We start from the raw sequence: 14,414 nt of genomic DNA on the forward strand, positions 1-14,414 counted from the left end.
AAAAACAGCGATTCTAGGCTATTTTCCTATGGGAAGAATTTTTCCAGGATTGTTCCAGGCCTTCTCAGTAGTCATCTGAAGACAGCCCTGTTCTGATGTTTTAATGTATTTTTAATCTCCTGTTGGAAGCCGCCCATAGTTGAGCGCACACTGTGAAATGCCCTCCCGTAGGATGTCAAAGAAATAAACAACTGACTTTTAGAAGATATCTGAAGGCAGTCTTGTATAGGGAAGTTTTAAATGCTTGATGTTTTAAGTTAATAAGCTTCAGCAAAACTGAGTAAGAAGTACTCTGGATCAAAAAGAAAAGGGTCACTTGCAGGGGTTCTTTTGAGCAGGAACTCTGGGGAACGGAGTCCCTTTACTTATTTAAAATGAATTATTATTATTTGTCCGGGGGGCTGGAACGGATATACATGTACCCAATGCCCGAGCGAAAAATCCACCTGTATCCGTAATCAATAAAACTGTGGTCATTTCTAATCCAGATTATGGTCTGTTTGAGTTGATTAATAACATCTTACATTTTGCCACTGCCTCGCACTGCGACTGGGCCCGCAATGAACAAGCAAACTTCCTGGCGAGTTTCCCCCTACTCCCCCCCCCCGGAAAAAAACACAAGAAAGCCGCACTGGTCACTCATCGATGCGGTGTGCGAAGTATGAGGCAAGACATGTCCAGGAGAGTCTAAGGGAAGCCACCGTCGAGCAGCGCAATACAGGGGAAGGCCTAAGCCCGGGAGGAGAGGAATGCAAGGCGGCCCTCGGTGCCTGTCAGAAGGACCGAGAGGCCAGCGAGGCCTTCCTTTATTTACTAAAGCGGGGAGCCTCAGGGCAGCTACCTTCCCGCGCCCACCGGCTTCGCCCGGAAACAGCCGACTTACCTCCCCCGCCCCCGACAGTTAAAATACAACCGCCGCTGCGCGCGCTTTGCTGAAAAGGAGGCGGGACAAACGGGAATTCCTCACCCAATCAAATAGCGCTCTCTTACCTCAGACCCGCTTTCTCTCCGCCGCCGCACCGCGCAGGCGCGCTTCCAAAAAAAAAACAAAAAAAAAAACGCCGCCCGAGAATACGGGCTCCTCCCACAGCCGCCGAAGGAGGCGGCGGTTAGTGGCATGGGTGCGCCTGCGCAATGGGAGGAGGTATTACCACGACCCCTTCCCTTCCCCACCTTTTGGGCCCGCCCCCTGTTTGCCTCCTGCGGAGGGGCCCATTTAAAGGCAGCGGCGGGGGCCCGCTTGCCCTTGTTGTCGAGCCATTGGGCAGCAGCTTCCCTCCTCCTCCTCCTCCTCCTCCCTTTGCTCCTCCCACCCCTTTTCCCCCGCCCTGCCGCGTCGACGCCCTTCAGTTTTCCCTCCTCTCAGAGCGGCAAGCGCCAGCCCAGCGTCTCCCTTGCCCTTTCGCCGCCGCTGAGGTAAACCGCCGGCCGCCCCCCCCTCCGCCCCACGAGCCCCTTTTCGCCGCCGCTACCATGTACCGCTGCCTCGGGGAGCTCCTGGCGCCCGTCCGCGCCGCGGGCTCGCCGGCGCTGTCCGGCGCGGAGCCGTGCGCGGCTGCCCTGCTGGCGGGGAGCGGTCCGGGGAGGAGGAGGGCGACGGCGACGGCGAGTCGGGACGGCGGCGGGCGCCGCCAATACAGCCAAGCGGTGTCGGCGTCGGAGGACGACCCCAACTTCTTCAAGATGGTGGAGGGCTTCTTCGACCGGGGCGCCGGCATCGTGGAGGACAAGCTGGTGGAAGGGCTGCGCACCCGCGAGAGCCCCGAGGAGAAGCGGCACCGCGTCCGCGGCATCCTGCGCATCATCAAGCCCTGCAACCACGTGCTCAGCGTCTCCTTCCCCATCAAGCGGGAAAACGGCGAGTGGGAGGTGGTCGAGGGCTACCGGGCGCAGCACAGCCAGCACCGCACCCCCTGCAAGGGAGGTGAGCCTCGCCTCCCCGAATACCCACCTCCTCCTCCGCTTATTTCCGTGCGCGGCGTCATGTTTTCTCAAAACTTGGGTTCTTGTCGGACTACAACTCCCATCGTCCCTGACCACTGGTCCTGCTAGCTATAGGGATGATGGGAGTTGTAGTCCGACAAGAGCCGAGAACCTAAGTTTGGGAAACGCCAGCAGTGTGCTGTAATCTGGCCTGGGGGACCAGAGTTTGAATGAGCCAGGAAGCTCGCTGGGTGGCCTTGAGTTTAGCTGCTTCTTTGGGGATCACTCTTAGCCGAGTAAGATTGTCTTCCACAAACACGGTTTTAACAGCGAGTCCTACCTCACAGGGTTGTTGGAAGGAGAGGAACCGTGCACACCACATTGAGCTCATTGGAATAAAAGGTAGTGTACTGTATAGGGAAGTTTTAAATGCTTGATGTTTTAAGTTAATAAGTTTCAGCAAAACTGAGTAAATAAATAATAATGTATTATAATCATAATTATGTATAAATAATAAAAACCACCTCGCCAAGCTGCTTGGTTTTCTTCCTCCCTAGTTGATTGATCCGCCTCCCTCTCTGAATGGCTCTACCTGAGCTCCAATGCAAAAAAAAGAAGGGCCATTTCAAAGCCTGTTCATTAAAACCAAAGAAAACAAGAGAGGGGGGGACCCTGAGTCATAATGAATGGGAAACAGCATAGTTCCAGCCAAGATAACTAGCGCTGTATTCTGTGTCCCAGCCAAAATAACAGTATCCATTGTAGCTTGGAAAGTTCAGTCTTTGAAGTGGCGCATGACTCTTAGCTTCTTCTTCTTCTTCTTCTTTTTTTTTTTTTGCAGCAGTGGACCACTGAAGGGGGTAGCCCAAATCTGAGTTTTCCTCATCAGTAACTTTAGCAAAGTAAATGCCTTCCTACCATCTTACCCACCAATGTAGTCTGGAGTTACCATTTGCATTGGGTGTGTGTACACCATGTACTTTGCTACTGAAGTAAACAGGGCTGCTGAGTGGGTTGGCTGTAATGTAGTCATTGCCCCCTTGAGAGCTTTCCCTTCTCATATGACTATTGTGGTTTCAACAGCTTAAAAAGAGATTAGTTTTGTGCCTGTTTACTCAGGAGTAAGTCCCATGTAACCCAAAAGAGCTTTGGAGTAAACCTGCATATAAGATGAGGCTCCTTGGATTAGGTCACTTGCACATACGTGCTCAGCACTTAATTTATCACAATTATTGTACCTGGGATGACTCCATTAGAAAGTATAGTTGTTAACAGGAAGTATCATAGTACTGAATTTGTATGTAACGTACCTTCCTGTGATGTATGTGATCGGGGATTCCACTTATTTTTAGCTTTGTAACGGTATCTTGAAGTAGTTTAGGATGAGAGAGACTGACCCATGGTCACCTGGTGAGGTGTGTGTGGTTTTGTGTATCAGATTCTCTCATTCTAAAGAAATGACTTGCATAAGTCATCATGAGTTGGAAGTGAAAGTGGGAGCAATCTCTTAACTGGTGAAGTTGGCACAGAACAAAGATGTGAAAAGCTCGCCTGCTAAATTTCTGCCAACCAGGCAGTTTCACACATGCAAAGAATAAAATACATGGCAACTAACTATTTTGTGCAGGCAAATGTGTGGCTAGCCTGGCTGCCATGTTGGCATCACTGGCATTATGAAGGGAATCTGCATCGCAAGCAGAAGGTCCTAGGTTCAAACCCAGGCATTTCAAAATAGGGTTGGGAGAAACTTCTACCTGAAATCCTGGAGAGCCACTAGCTCTATAAGGCAGCTTCCTATGTTCCTATTTTCCACAGTGCCTTGGATCCTGCACTGTTTCGGGGTATTGTGGAAGAGAAATGGCACCCACCACAAAAAAATAGTTAAGAATATTTGGAGAAATCCTCAGTGGGCAGGGAAGGCAGGAAATATAAAAAAAAATCCCATTAAAAAGCTGAGAAATTCAGCTTTGCTGTAATAGTACATACCAAGAGTAAGTACCTTCTCCAGTTTTGAAACTCTTGTTCTAGGCTCATTTTCCTACAGTTTAATTACCCTGAGCAGTTTCTGAATTCTGGGCGCAGTACTACACCAAAGATTTCAGATTAAAACTGGGAGGAAAGGAGGACCTTATTCTGCCTCCCCACTTCCAACTACTCTGAAGACTGGAGAAAAGACCCTCTTTAGAATATTAGGGAGGTTGGCAGGAGAAAAACTAGACCAGGGGTCAGCAAGGTTTACTTCGCTTGAGCCGGTACACTCCAGCCAAGATCCCTCCGTGGGCCGGATCGTGTGAGCGCCAGTGCCCATGGTGTCCTGTGTCTGCGCAAATGTATTTTCCGGCATCTGCGCAGACGCAATTTTCGGCATCTGCACATGCGCAGATGCAATTTTTGGTGCGGCGGAAGCATGTTCCTGCCCCGTGCTGTGCTGGTTTAGTGCTGCGTGTGGGGACTTGCCGAGCGGGCGGCTCAGTTTGGGGGTGGCTTGTGGGCCAGTTAAACAACCCCCATGGGCCACTTGTGGCCCATGGGCCTTAGGTTGCCAACACCTGGAATAGGCTATGTGAAAAATGAACATAATATTTTAGCTGCAGTTCATTCATTTTCAGCTTTGTATTCTTGTTACAAAAAAAGCACGCTTAGATATTCTGTTGTTGCGCCCATAACCTAGGTTTAAGGTGCCATTTAGCTCCTAGCTTTCATATCTCAGTTTCTAACACTGGTCTTCTTTCCTACACTTCTTACAAAAATTGTTTTCTAGTTTGCTAACTACATAAAGTGTAGAATTCTGATGTGCTTTTCCATAATTGTTTCCATACCACCTATATAATTTAAGTAATTACTATTTAAAAATTGCTCCTTTGGGAGTAGTCATATGCTGTATAGTAGGCAGTCTCTCCTGCAGAAGAACTCGTCTATGATTTACATACTCCAGCACCATATCTATATCCATGACGCTGGGAGTAAATGTGCCTTAAGGGTATGTAAGATGGAAGTAATTGTTTGTGCCTTGGGAGGCAACACTTAATTTCTTTGGGAATGGAGGAGGAAATACTGTTTCCAAAGGCAAACTGTTGAGTAATCCTGTAGGGATTATTCAGTATTAGGTGCCTCACTCCACACATGAGAACATACGCTCATAGAAGACAGAGGAGTAGAGCTTTGGCATTTATCATTAAGTTAAATAAGTGCCTTTTAATTTTTTTGTCTGCTTGCTTGTGTGATCAGGGTAGAAGAACTATAATGCAATCATATACATGTTTACTCAGAAGTAAGACTTTCAGCATGGCTTATTCTTGTGACATCTCATATGTTCCATGCAGATTAGCTGAGGAAGCCAAGGATCAGAAAGGGGACAATTTGCATCCTCCTGAGGAGGCTTTGTGGAGAGGTTTAAACGTGTCTGCCCAGTACTGAAACTACTTTAATAAAAAAAAATAGATATTTGGGCTGCTGTAACTAGAAAAACATAATTGGGGTGGGGGGCAGATTAGACCATAATTCATGTGGCAGTCAGTTGCCTAATGGCAAATCCTGCAAAAACTTAAGAACTCTAAAAAGCTCCTTTCTATGGTAAAAACAATAAAAAAATTCCTTCCAGTAGCACCTTAAAGATCAACTAAGTTAGTTCTTGGTATGAGCTTTCGTGTGCATGCACACTTCTTCAGATACATGCACACGAAAGCTCATACCAAGAACTAACTTAGTTGGTCTTTAAGGTGCTACTGGAAGGATTTTTTTTATTTTGTTTTGACTATGGCAGACCAACACAGCTACCTATCTGTAACCTTTCTATGGTATTCTGTGCTCCTGATGAGGTTACATTGGTACAAAGGTTGTTAAGGTGCATTTTGGCAATCAGAGAATTTAATCTCTTGTTCCGAAAGAAAATCATTTCAACATTTTTCCTCATCTCAGCCCTATGACAACTGAACTTCCTCCAGATTCTTGCAGAAGCTCACCACAGACTTCTTTCCTGTTGAGTTTTATAAAAAGATCCTTTGTGGAGTAGAGGAACTTAGTGTACAAAGTTTCAAAGAAGCTGGTTATTTATTGGGATTGTCCTCCTTGAAGCTCCTGTGATTTTTGCTTAATCTTCAGTGGCTGTATCAGCCTCAGATGTAAGTACAAGAGCTGTTTGGTATGCCAAAATCATGCTCTTAAGTTTGGTAATGCAGAACAGTATGTATGTTTATTCTTCAGACAGTGGAGTTTACAAAAGAAATTGAAACATCCAGATAAATGCTCAGTAAATCTGAATAACAAATGGAAAGGAAAACCTATAATACAGCATATAAATACTAGCAAAACCATATCTAACGTAAAATCTTTTCCAAAATTGGTTAACATCACATGATTTTACAAATAATAGTGAGTAAAATAACTACTCCTTTGGAAGGGAACTGATTTATCCTTTAGTGACCAGATACTATGGTGAAGATAACCTAAGAGATGCACAAAGCAACTGCTCTATTCTGCTTGCAGCTCCTATGTCTTGCTGACATAGTAGTTTTGCAATATTAACTTTTATCAGTGTTTTATTGAATAGCACCTAGTTACCAATAGAGCATACAGTATTGCACGAGAAGCTCCGTTAGGTTGGATTGGCTTATGTGTAAATGCAACTGAGATCCCCAAATCCCCATTTTACACTTTAGTGACCTGCTCCATACTCAAGTTTCCCCAGAGTTGGGAAGTCATAATTCCTATGATTTTCATGCATTAGTTCAACATTTTCTATGTAGAGAAAACAGTATTAGTGGTAGAAAGTCAGCTGAGAAGTAGTGATGTTGTATATATGTACCTTTGTTGTGACTGCTGGAGGTGGTAACCAAATTTATAACATCCCCTAGGTAAGTTTAACAGTCATGCCCCTAGCTCTTTCTCTTTCCCTTTCCCTCCAACTCTTTGTCTGCTTCATTTGTTATTTATTTGCAATTATTAAAAACTTAGTAAGTTTAAATTTAAAAAGTATATGGAAGGAGTGGGATAGTGATCTATGTAGTGAGTATGACAAAAAGCACAAATCCAGTTGTAGTTTGTGCCACCCATACAGCTGCCTCTTGAGATGCGTAGTTTTTCCGAGTTAGTAAACTAAGCTCCAGATGTCCATAATGTGCCCTAGAGTGGGAAGTATCTAATACTTTTGATAGGCTTGCTATGAAAGTTTGTTGCTGCTGGTTGACTCCAAGAAAAATAAAAACTTGCATCCCAGAGGAGACCTCTTTTTTAATAGGATCCAGACAGTTCCTTTAGGGGCTTCCAAAAGTTTGTGTGCATTCAGGGAGATTTGGGACAGCTGTGAATATCTGACCCTTTCCCCACATCAGTGCTACTTTTTAAGAAAAAATAATAGAGTGGGGTTTACTAGTAGAAAAACCCATGCCCAAATAAATCCTCACTCTGTTCAGCTAGGGATGGTGTTCACATCCTGCCTGGACACCTTACTGCAGAAGTCTGACCGTTATATCCTAGTACTTGGAAAAACTAGAAGCAAAGCTTTTTATGACTTCACTGCTGTGTACTGACAGATGTTCATATACTGATTCTTGATACAGCATTGATAATTTAAGGAAAATTTACTTAGAAACGCCAGTATTGGGGCCTACTTATGATTTTAAAAAAATACGCTTGATCATTTGGGGTAGATAGGATAAAGTAAATGTTTGAGCTTCAAGTAGATGCTTGGATACTAAACAAAATTTGGCTTTGGCTGTTTGCTGTCAGCATAGCTGAAAGAAATCATTAATCTAGGAAGGAACAACTACTAAGCTGAAAGATAAGACCTGCTGTTTACCAGGATCAGTGTTAAATACTCAGAAGATTAAAGTCAAAAGGTCAAAAGTGGTGGATTTTTTTAAAGGTTTGCATACATTGAAATGTTAATCCGTCAAAGGATTTTGAATTATTTTTATTCTTTACTAAGGGTATTATGTCAGATGTTCCGTGAAATTTAGAGTGCTTCACTTGTTAATTTTTCTAAAAACAAAGGTTTTTTCAGCTGCTTGAGGCCCTGTAATTGGAGATTCAAGGCCACTGAATTTGGAACATTCTGCATGCAAAGCATGTGATCTACCATAGAACTGTGGCTCTTTTAAGGAGCTCATACTGAGTATTTATGTAGTGCTTCTAGGGAAGCAGTTTTCAAGCTCTCTTTTGTTGTTAACGTCTTGGTGGACCACTTTATAAACATTTTTCTTTCATACCAACTTCATTACAACCAGTGCTGTAGTATGAAAATTACAGTGCGGGACTTGGACCAAGCTGCTGAGAAGGTCCCCTTCTGGTAATCTTTATTTTTTTTTTTTTTTTGGCAGAAAGTAGTAAACTGCATCAAAGGAAAATCATAAGCTCTAGGGGAGGGGTAAGCAACCTAAGGCCCGTGGTCTGGATGCGGCCCAATTGCCTTCTAGGTCTGGCCCACGGACAGTTCGGGAAGCAGCGTGTTTTTACATGAGTAGAATGTGTGCTTTTATTTAAAATGCATCTCTAGGTTATTTGTGGGGCATAGGAATTCGTTCATTTTTTTTCCTTTTCCAACCACATGGTCTGAGGGATGGTGGACTGGTCCATGGCTGAAAAAGGTTGCTGACCCCTGCTCTGGGGGCTATAGTGCCTTGTTTGCTTATTGGATAAATTTGTCCCTAGTCTAAAAGCACTTACCCCCATCATAGACCACAATTTGAGAACCTTTCTTCTATGGTGATCAACGTACTTTAACACGTTATCTTAATAATCTAAACAACTCTGTAAGGTAGATAGCATTGCCATATCAGAGCTGGCATACTGAGATATAGTAATGCACCTAGTGATTTTGTGGTTTGAAGCAACATGGTGTTCTGACTCCCCCCCCCCCAAAAAAAAACCTCTCACATATACACACCCTGCTCTACCATACTTGTGGTGGGAAGCAGATAGAAACTGCTGGGTTCTTTTTTATATAAGTGACTAATAAAAGAAATCCTGTTTGATGTAACACATGGCACATAATGTAATTCATTAATACAAATAATATAATTTATATAAAAAGTCATCATTTATATAAAGAAATGCAAAAATTTCCCAAGATCTCACTTTGCCTGTTTGACTGCGTGCTTCGAGGCGGTGCTTAACGGGAAACTACAGCTGTTCTTGTTAATCATATAGACAGCTGCCTAGAGAACTAAATGTATCCACTACAGGAAGTAGGAGTTAGCAATGTGCAACAAACTTCTGACTCTGTCTATACGTCTCATAAAAAGCTTGTTAGACCAACAGATTCAGAACCTGAAAGTAAACTCTTGATTCTATAGTGATGAACAAATCTGTGCTGATTCTTTTGTCAGCAAGAGTAGATGATTGACTTCAGATCCTGTTCAAACAGGGGATCTTAAATCCTGTCAGCCTTGCATATCGGTATGTAATATATTTAAAGTCGTAGCAGTTTTAACCAATACTAGATTAATAACTGCAACTGTGAATGGTTACTTGTTTCTAAGTACATAATTTTATATCACTTGCTGCCTTTTGAATTACTGCTGATATTTAAATCTCAAAAGCTGTTTGTTTACTCAGTGAACCATATATTCTTTATAGTGTGCATAAAACAAAACAAATTTGGAAATACTGATATAAAGGTAGTTTGTCTTTCCATGAACCTGCTCAACAATTAAATCCTATAGATTTCTAGTATGGACCCCAGCATTCTGAACTTTTTGCCTTCTCATCCATTCTTAAATTGAGTTTGGCCTCAATAAAGTGATGCCCGTGTATGTTGGCAGTCATGTACTCTTCAGATTGCACTATACAGGTTTTTTAAAAAATGTATATAATAGGGAAACAGACAATTTCAGATTGGCAGACTCCAGTGTGATTCTTTAATTCATTGATGACACGACTTGTCCTTATGTGCTGTGGGGTATTTGCCTACCTGTTGCCTAATAAGATGTTGGCTGTCCCTTCCCTAAGGCTGTGTAGAGGCTGCTGCAATGGGCAATAGTGATCTGACACTCCGTTAGCTTCATACGATTAGTTTCATATGGTTATGAGTGGTCGTAGTACTTACGGAACATGAGTCATAAATCAGTGATAGAGTACATGGGACTTTCTGTATGAAAAAAACAAGTTCAAGAAAGATTCATCTTGGAGACCTTGAAGAGCTGTTGCCAGTTAGAGTAGATAGTGCTGTGCTAGATGGTGCATTAGTCTGGCTTTGTATGGTGGCAACTTCATTTGCTCATGTCATAAACATAAACAGAAGGGCCCTGCTGGATCAGGTTGAAAGCCCAACTAGTCCAACATCTAGTTCTCACTAACCAGATGCCTATAGAAATCCCACAAGCAGAAACAAATTGTTTTGTCCTGTGTTCATACTTAGAAGGTTCTTATTGTCAATGCAACCATCTTGACTTTTCCTTTCAATTAATATTTTATTACTAAAAAATACCTAATGTGTATATATCTAGCAATGTCTAAATAGTATTAAATCCAGATCACTCAAGTGTGGCTTGGTGTTGTATAGTGAAACCAAATACAGTGGTACCTCAGGTTAAGTACTTAATTTGTTCTGGAGGTCCGTACTTAACCTGAAACTGTTCTTAACCTGAAGCACCACTTTAGCTAATGGAGCCTCCTGCTGCCACCATTATGTCCCCATCATTGCCATTTATTGTCACTTAAACTTGGTTACCTTTTAAATGATCCCTCTTTCTCTACTTTCTTATGTCTGTGATGCATGTAGCAATATATGTTACTTTAAAAAAAAACTTTTTCTTTTGAGAGTAGCTAACCTAGTTTGGGTGTGTTGATATGGAGACAACCATAGGGGAAAAATATGTGAAATATATATTTTAAAACTCTATAGTTTATTCTTCCTTTCATAAGCAGAAGTCACAGGGTTGCTCTCAAGTTTGCTGATGATTCCAGAGTAACTTTCACTACTGTTCCATTGCAAAGGAGGTGAATCAGTTGTTAATAAATCACAATGTCTTTCTAAGTTAACTTGCATTTTTGGGTGTGCCAGGGAAGGAAAATCCCTAAACAAGTAAGATTCTTTGCTGGTTCAAGTGGAAAGTATTTTGCATAGCTATGAGTCATTTAAGTCTTTTACAGAAAAGCATCTTGTCTCCTCGTCTTTGAGTTTTAGGAGTTATAACAGTATTGTGCACAACCAAATAAGAAATGTTAACTTTGCTGTGTAACTTCCATGTAGGGGCCTTGACCCTGCCCTTCAGCACTTTTCCAATGGAGCTCTTTGTTTAGCTTCATAAAACAGTGGGTAATTTTCATAGCTTACTTGGTTAAAAACAAAGTATCAGTGAGCTATCAGTAACAAGATCCTCCTGCCTTATTTCTTTTTAGTCTTCTGGTGTTCCGTCAAACAGATAATGCCAAGATACAACATTTTAACCTTTTTGGTATGGTGATGCAACAGATTGGGCTGTTTAAAATTACATGTCATGTTGATAAACCTAGATGCATTGCCAAACACACACAATATAGTTATTTCCCTTCTTTGCTGATCGGGAACAAAGACTGATACCTTCACCAGTGATTTGACTGAGAGGTTATTTGAACCACTGTCTCCCCTAGTCGCAGCTTGACTTATAGGTGATAATTTTGCAGGTACTTTGAGATGGTATTGCAGAGCTAAGCTGCTCATTGGAGCACACGTTCTTTGTGGCCCATTATGGTCTCTTGTCAAACTTCTGTGCAGTTTTCTGTAGTACTTCAAATGGGAGTTGGGAAAAGCCATAGCAAGTTGGTACCACTACAATCTATGAGGGTGGCAGTTTGCTGTGGAATCTTATTCAGTAGCTGAGTTGAATGGGTCAGTGATGATGATGATAATTTATATACCACTCTATGCCCACAGGCCTCAGGGTGATTCACAAAATAAAATTGCAATATAAAAATGTAGACTACATAATCGTAATAAAAACAGAAACCAAATAATGCCCCCCCCCCCATTTTTTTAAGGGCATTGGATGACAAATCAACCAGGGGCCTGGTTAAAGAGGAATGTTTTTGCCTGGCACCTAAAAGTGTGTAATGTAGGCACCAAGCGAACCTCCCTGGGGAGAGCATTCCACAAAGGCCCGTTCCCATGTTGCCACCCTCCACACCTCTCAAGGAGGAGGCACACGAAGAAGGGCTTCAGAACATTATCTCAGGGTAGGTTCATATGGAAAGAGGTGGTCCTTGAGGTATTGCAGTTATGAGCAACTAGCTTCCTTGCACAGAATACGTGAAGCAGTTTTCTAGGCTCTTTTAAGTACAGTAAAGTCTATACTTGCTGATATTTAAACATCCACAGCACTTTAAACATAAAGATATGGCTACTTAACGCCTACATATCAATGCCCCACCATTTCATTAATGTATTATTTATCGTCCATTTCCCTTTTTGCTATATGCACTACAGCTGCATCATATTCAATAATAATTTATTTGTTTTACTTAGAGATGGAATTGATTGCACAGAAGCTGCTTGCACTCTGGACTAGTCAAATTCACTTGGGAATATGACTGACTTGGGAATATGACTACAATTGCTAATAATGGTCTTTACCTTCATGCACTACATCTGTAACCTACTATTGCTGAATTAGCTCCAGTTCCATAGTAGGGTGTAACAAACGTGGCTGCCAGAGAGATATTACATACAGTCTTATTCTATTGAAGATTAGTTGGATTCCGTATTCTGTAGTGCACCTAATTGCAGATGGTCCAAAGCTGAATGGATTTTGTCTCAAATTGCAGTTTATGAAACTCCTTCATTTATTGAAGTTTGGTCATTTAAATAAATGAGATAGTTCATGTAAGTACTGTATACTTATTTGAGAATTAATTTTAATAGGCTCTAGCAATGCTGAAGAATCCCTGATATTAAGTTGTCTAAATACCAAAGAAATTGAAGGATCTTCTCCCCCAGGTCTTTAAAGGATTATCAACTAAACATTTGATTCTAGCACCAAGCAGCTGGAAATATTCCAGCCTTAATTGTGATTCAGGAGAGCTACATATACAAGAGGCTTGCACTAGTTCAGCAGGTTTAGAAAAGTTTTTTTATGTGGGTTTGGGGGTGGGTGAATGTTCTACCTCTTGGAAACTGTCTTTTGAGCTCTTTGGGTCCTAGTCTTTGGTTCCAGTCAAACTGGAAAGAATAATAAGTTGACTGAAAACTAAGACTGAAATTAATACTCAAATTAATATGTATATCCTTATCTAGGGTGCCTAGGTATTGAATGATTCTAATGCATATACTGTGTAGTTTGGGTTCTCAAGTATTGAATTGCTGCTTTTGCTTTCTAAGGGTATACAGTATCTCACTGTTAAAAAAAACCAAACCTGCCTTGTGGATCTAACTTGGTAAATTTCTAACTGCTGGAATGAACTTGTCGTGACAGTTACTGAACTTGCTACCTTGCTCAGGGGATTGGGCAACCCTAAGCGTGCTAGCAGACAGCAGGCATGCCTCCGATTAATGTGGTTCCGAAAGACTGGAATGATGAAATGTTGACTCCAGCTAGAACAAACACTGCAATACTGTATGCCCTTGTACATTCCAGGCATGTTATCATTAAAAAGTGGTTCATCTCTTTCCTCCACATGCAGTTACTAGCTTGGCTTCAGAAATGAAGGTGAATGTAAACTGAAACATTTCTTCTCCAGCAAATGATACCAGAGTTGTCAAGGGAATACCCATATTCAGAATGCAGCAACTATGCAGAACAGTGTGGATGGCTCTTGTTTCATTGTACTGTCTCAACTATCAATGGTCCTGCACTTATATTTTCTTAATGGCAACAACATCACAACTTATGGTTCAAGTAGTTCCTTGAGAAAGGCAGCATGTCCTGTCTTAACACTTAATTTTTCATGTATTATAGTTAAACAATTAGTTTACTTTCTAGATGCAGAATTGAAAGAGGAATCATTTGAGCTGATTTTGTGTTTCTTAAATACAAATGGAGTTTCTAGAAGCCACTTTTGTACAGCATTGAAACCTCATTTAGCTGACCTTTCTTTGTAGGCTTTCTCTAGAAATATATATATTGGCTAAAGTGACACCTTCCAATTGTTTGTTTCTCCCAGAGCAAGTGTATATCAAGAGGAAGTAATTCATAGGTCATTGCTCAGCCCCTTTCACAAAAGGCAAAGGATAATAAATTTTGTTAAGTTTTTAGATTTTGTTAAGTCACTGTAATATCAAAATGAAGGGGGAGAATTCTTTTTCTTTAAAGTGGAAATTATTCATATTGTGGCTTCAGGTATTCCAAGCAACCAAAACTAGCCTCTTGAGGAACAGCTTCCTGCATATGGTAGTAATTTCCAAACCACACACTAACAACCAAATGTGAAGACAGCATTTTGCTCCAGTGCATAAGGGCTAGAATTGGAGTATACCAGTTCTTTGCCTGTAACACTGCAAAACAATGCCAGAATTGCAGGGGTGTTAACCAATAATAATAATTTTATTACTTACATGCTGCCCATCTAACTGGGTTGCT

At 41.9% G+C, this 14,414-nt stretch overlaps 1 protein-coding gene across 1 annotated transcript in view; it reads left to right on the forward strand.

The window, feature by feature from the left end:
• The first annotated feature begins 1,119 nt into the window (after positions 1 to 1,119).
• Positions 1,120 to 14,414, forward strand: part of GLUD1 (glutamate dehydrogenase 1) — a 35,001-nt gene continuing 21,706 nt past the window's right edge. The window contains exon 1 of the mRNA XM_081861187.1: positions 1,120 to 1,924. Within this exon, the coding sequence (XP_081717313.1) occupies positions 1,135 to 1,924 (790 nt within the window). The 5' untranslated portion in view covers positions 1,120 to 1,134. The remainder of the gene's footprint in view (positions 1,925 to 14,414) is intronic.

Source organism: Podarcis erhardii (assembly GCF_964252035.2).
Source record: "Podarcis erhardii genome assembly, chromosome: 5".
Taxonomy (NCBI): domain Eukaryota; kingdom Metazoa; phylum Chordata; class Lepidosauria; order Squamata; family Lacertidae; genus Podarcis; species Podarcis erhardii.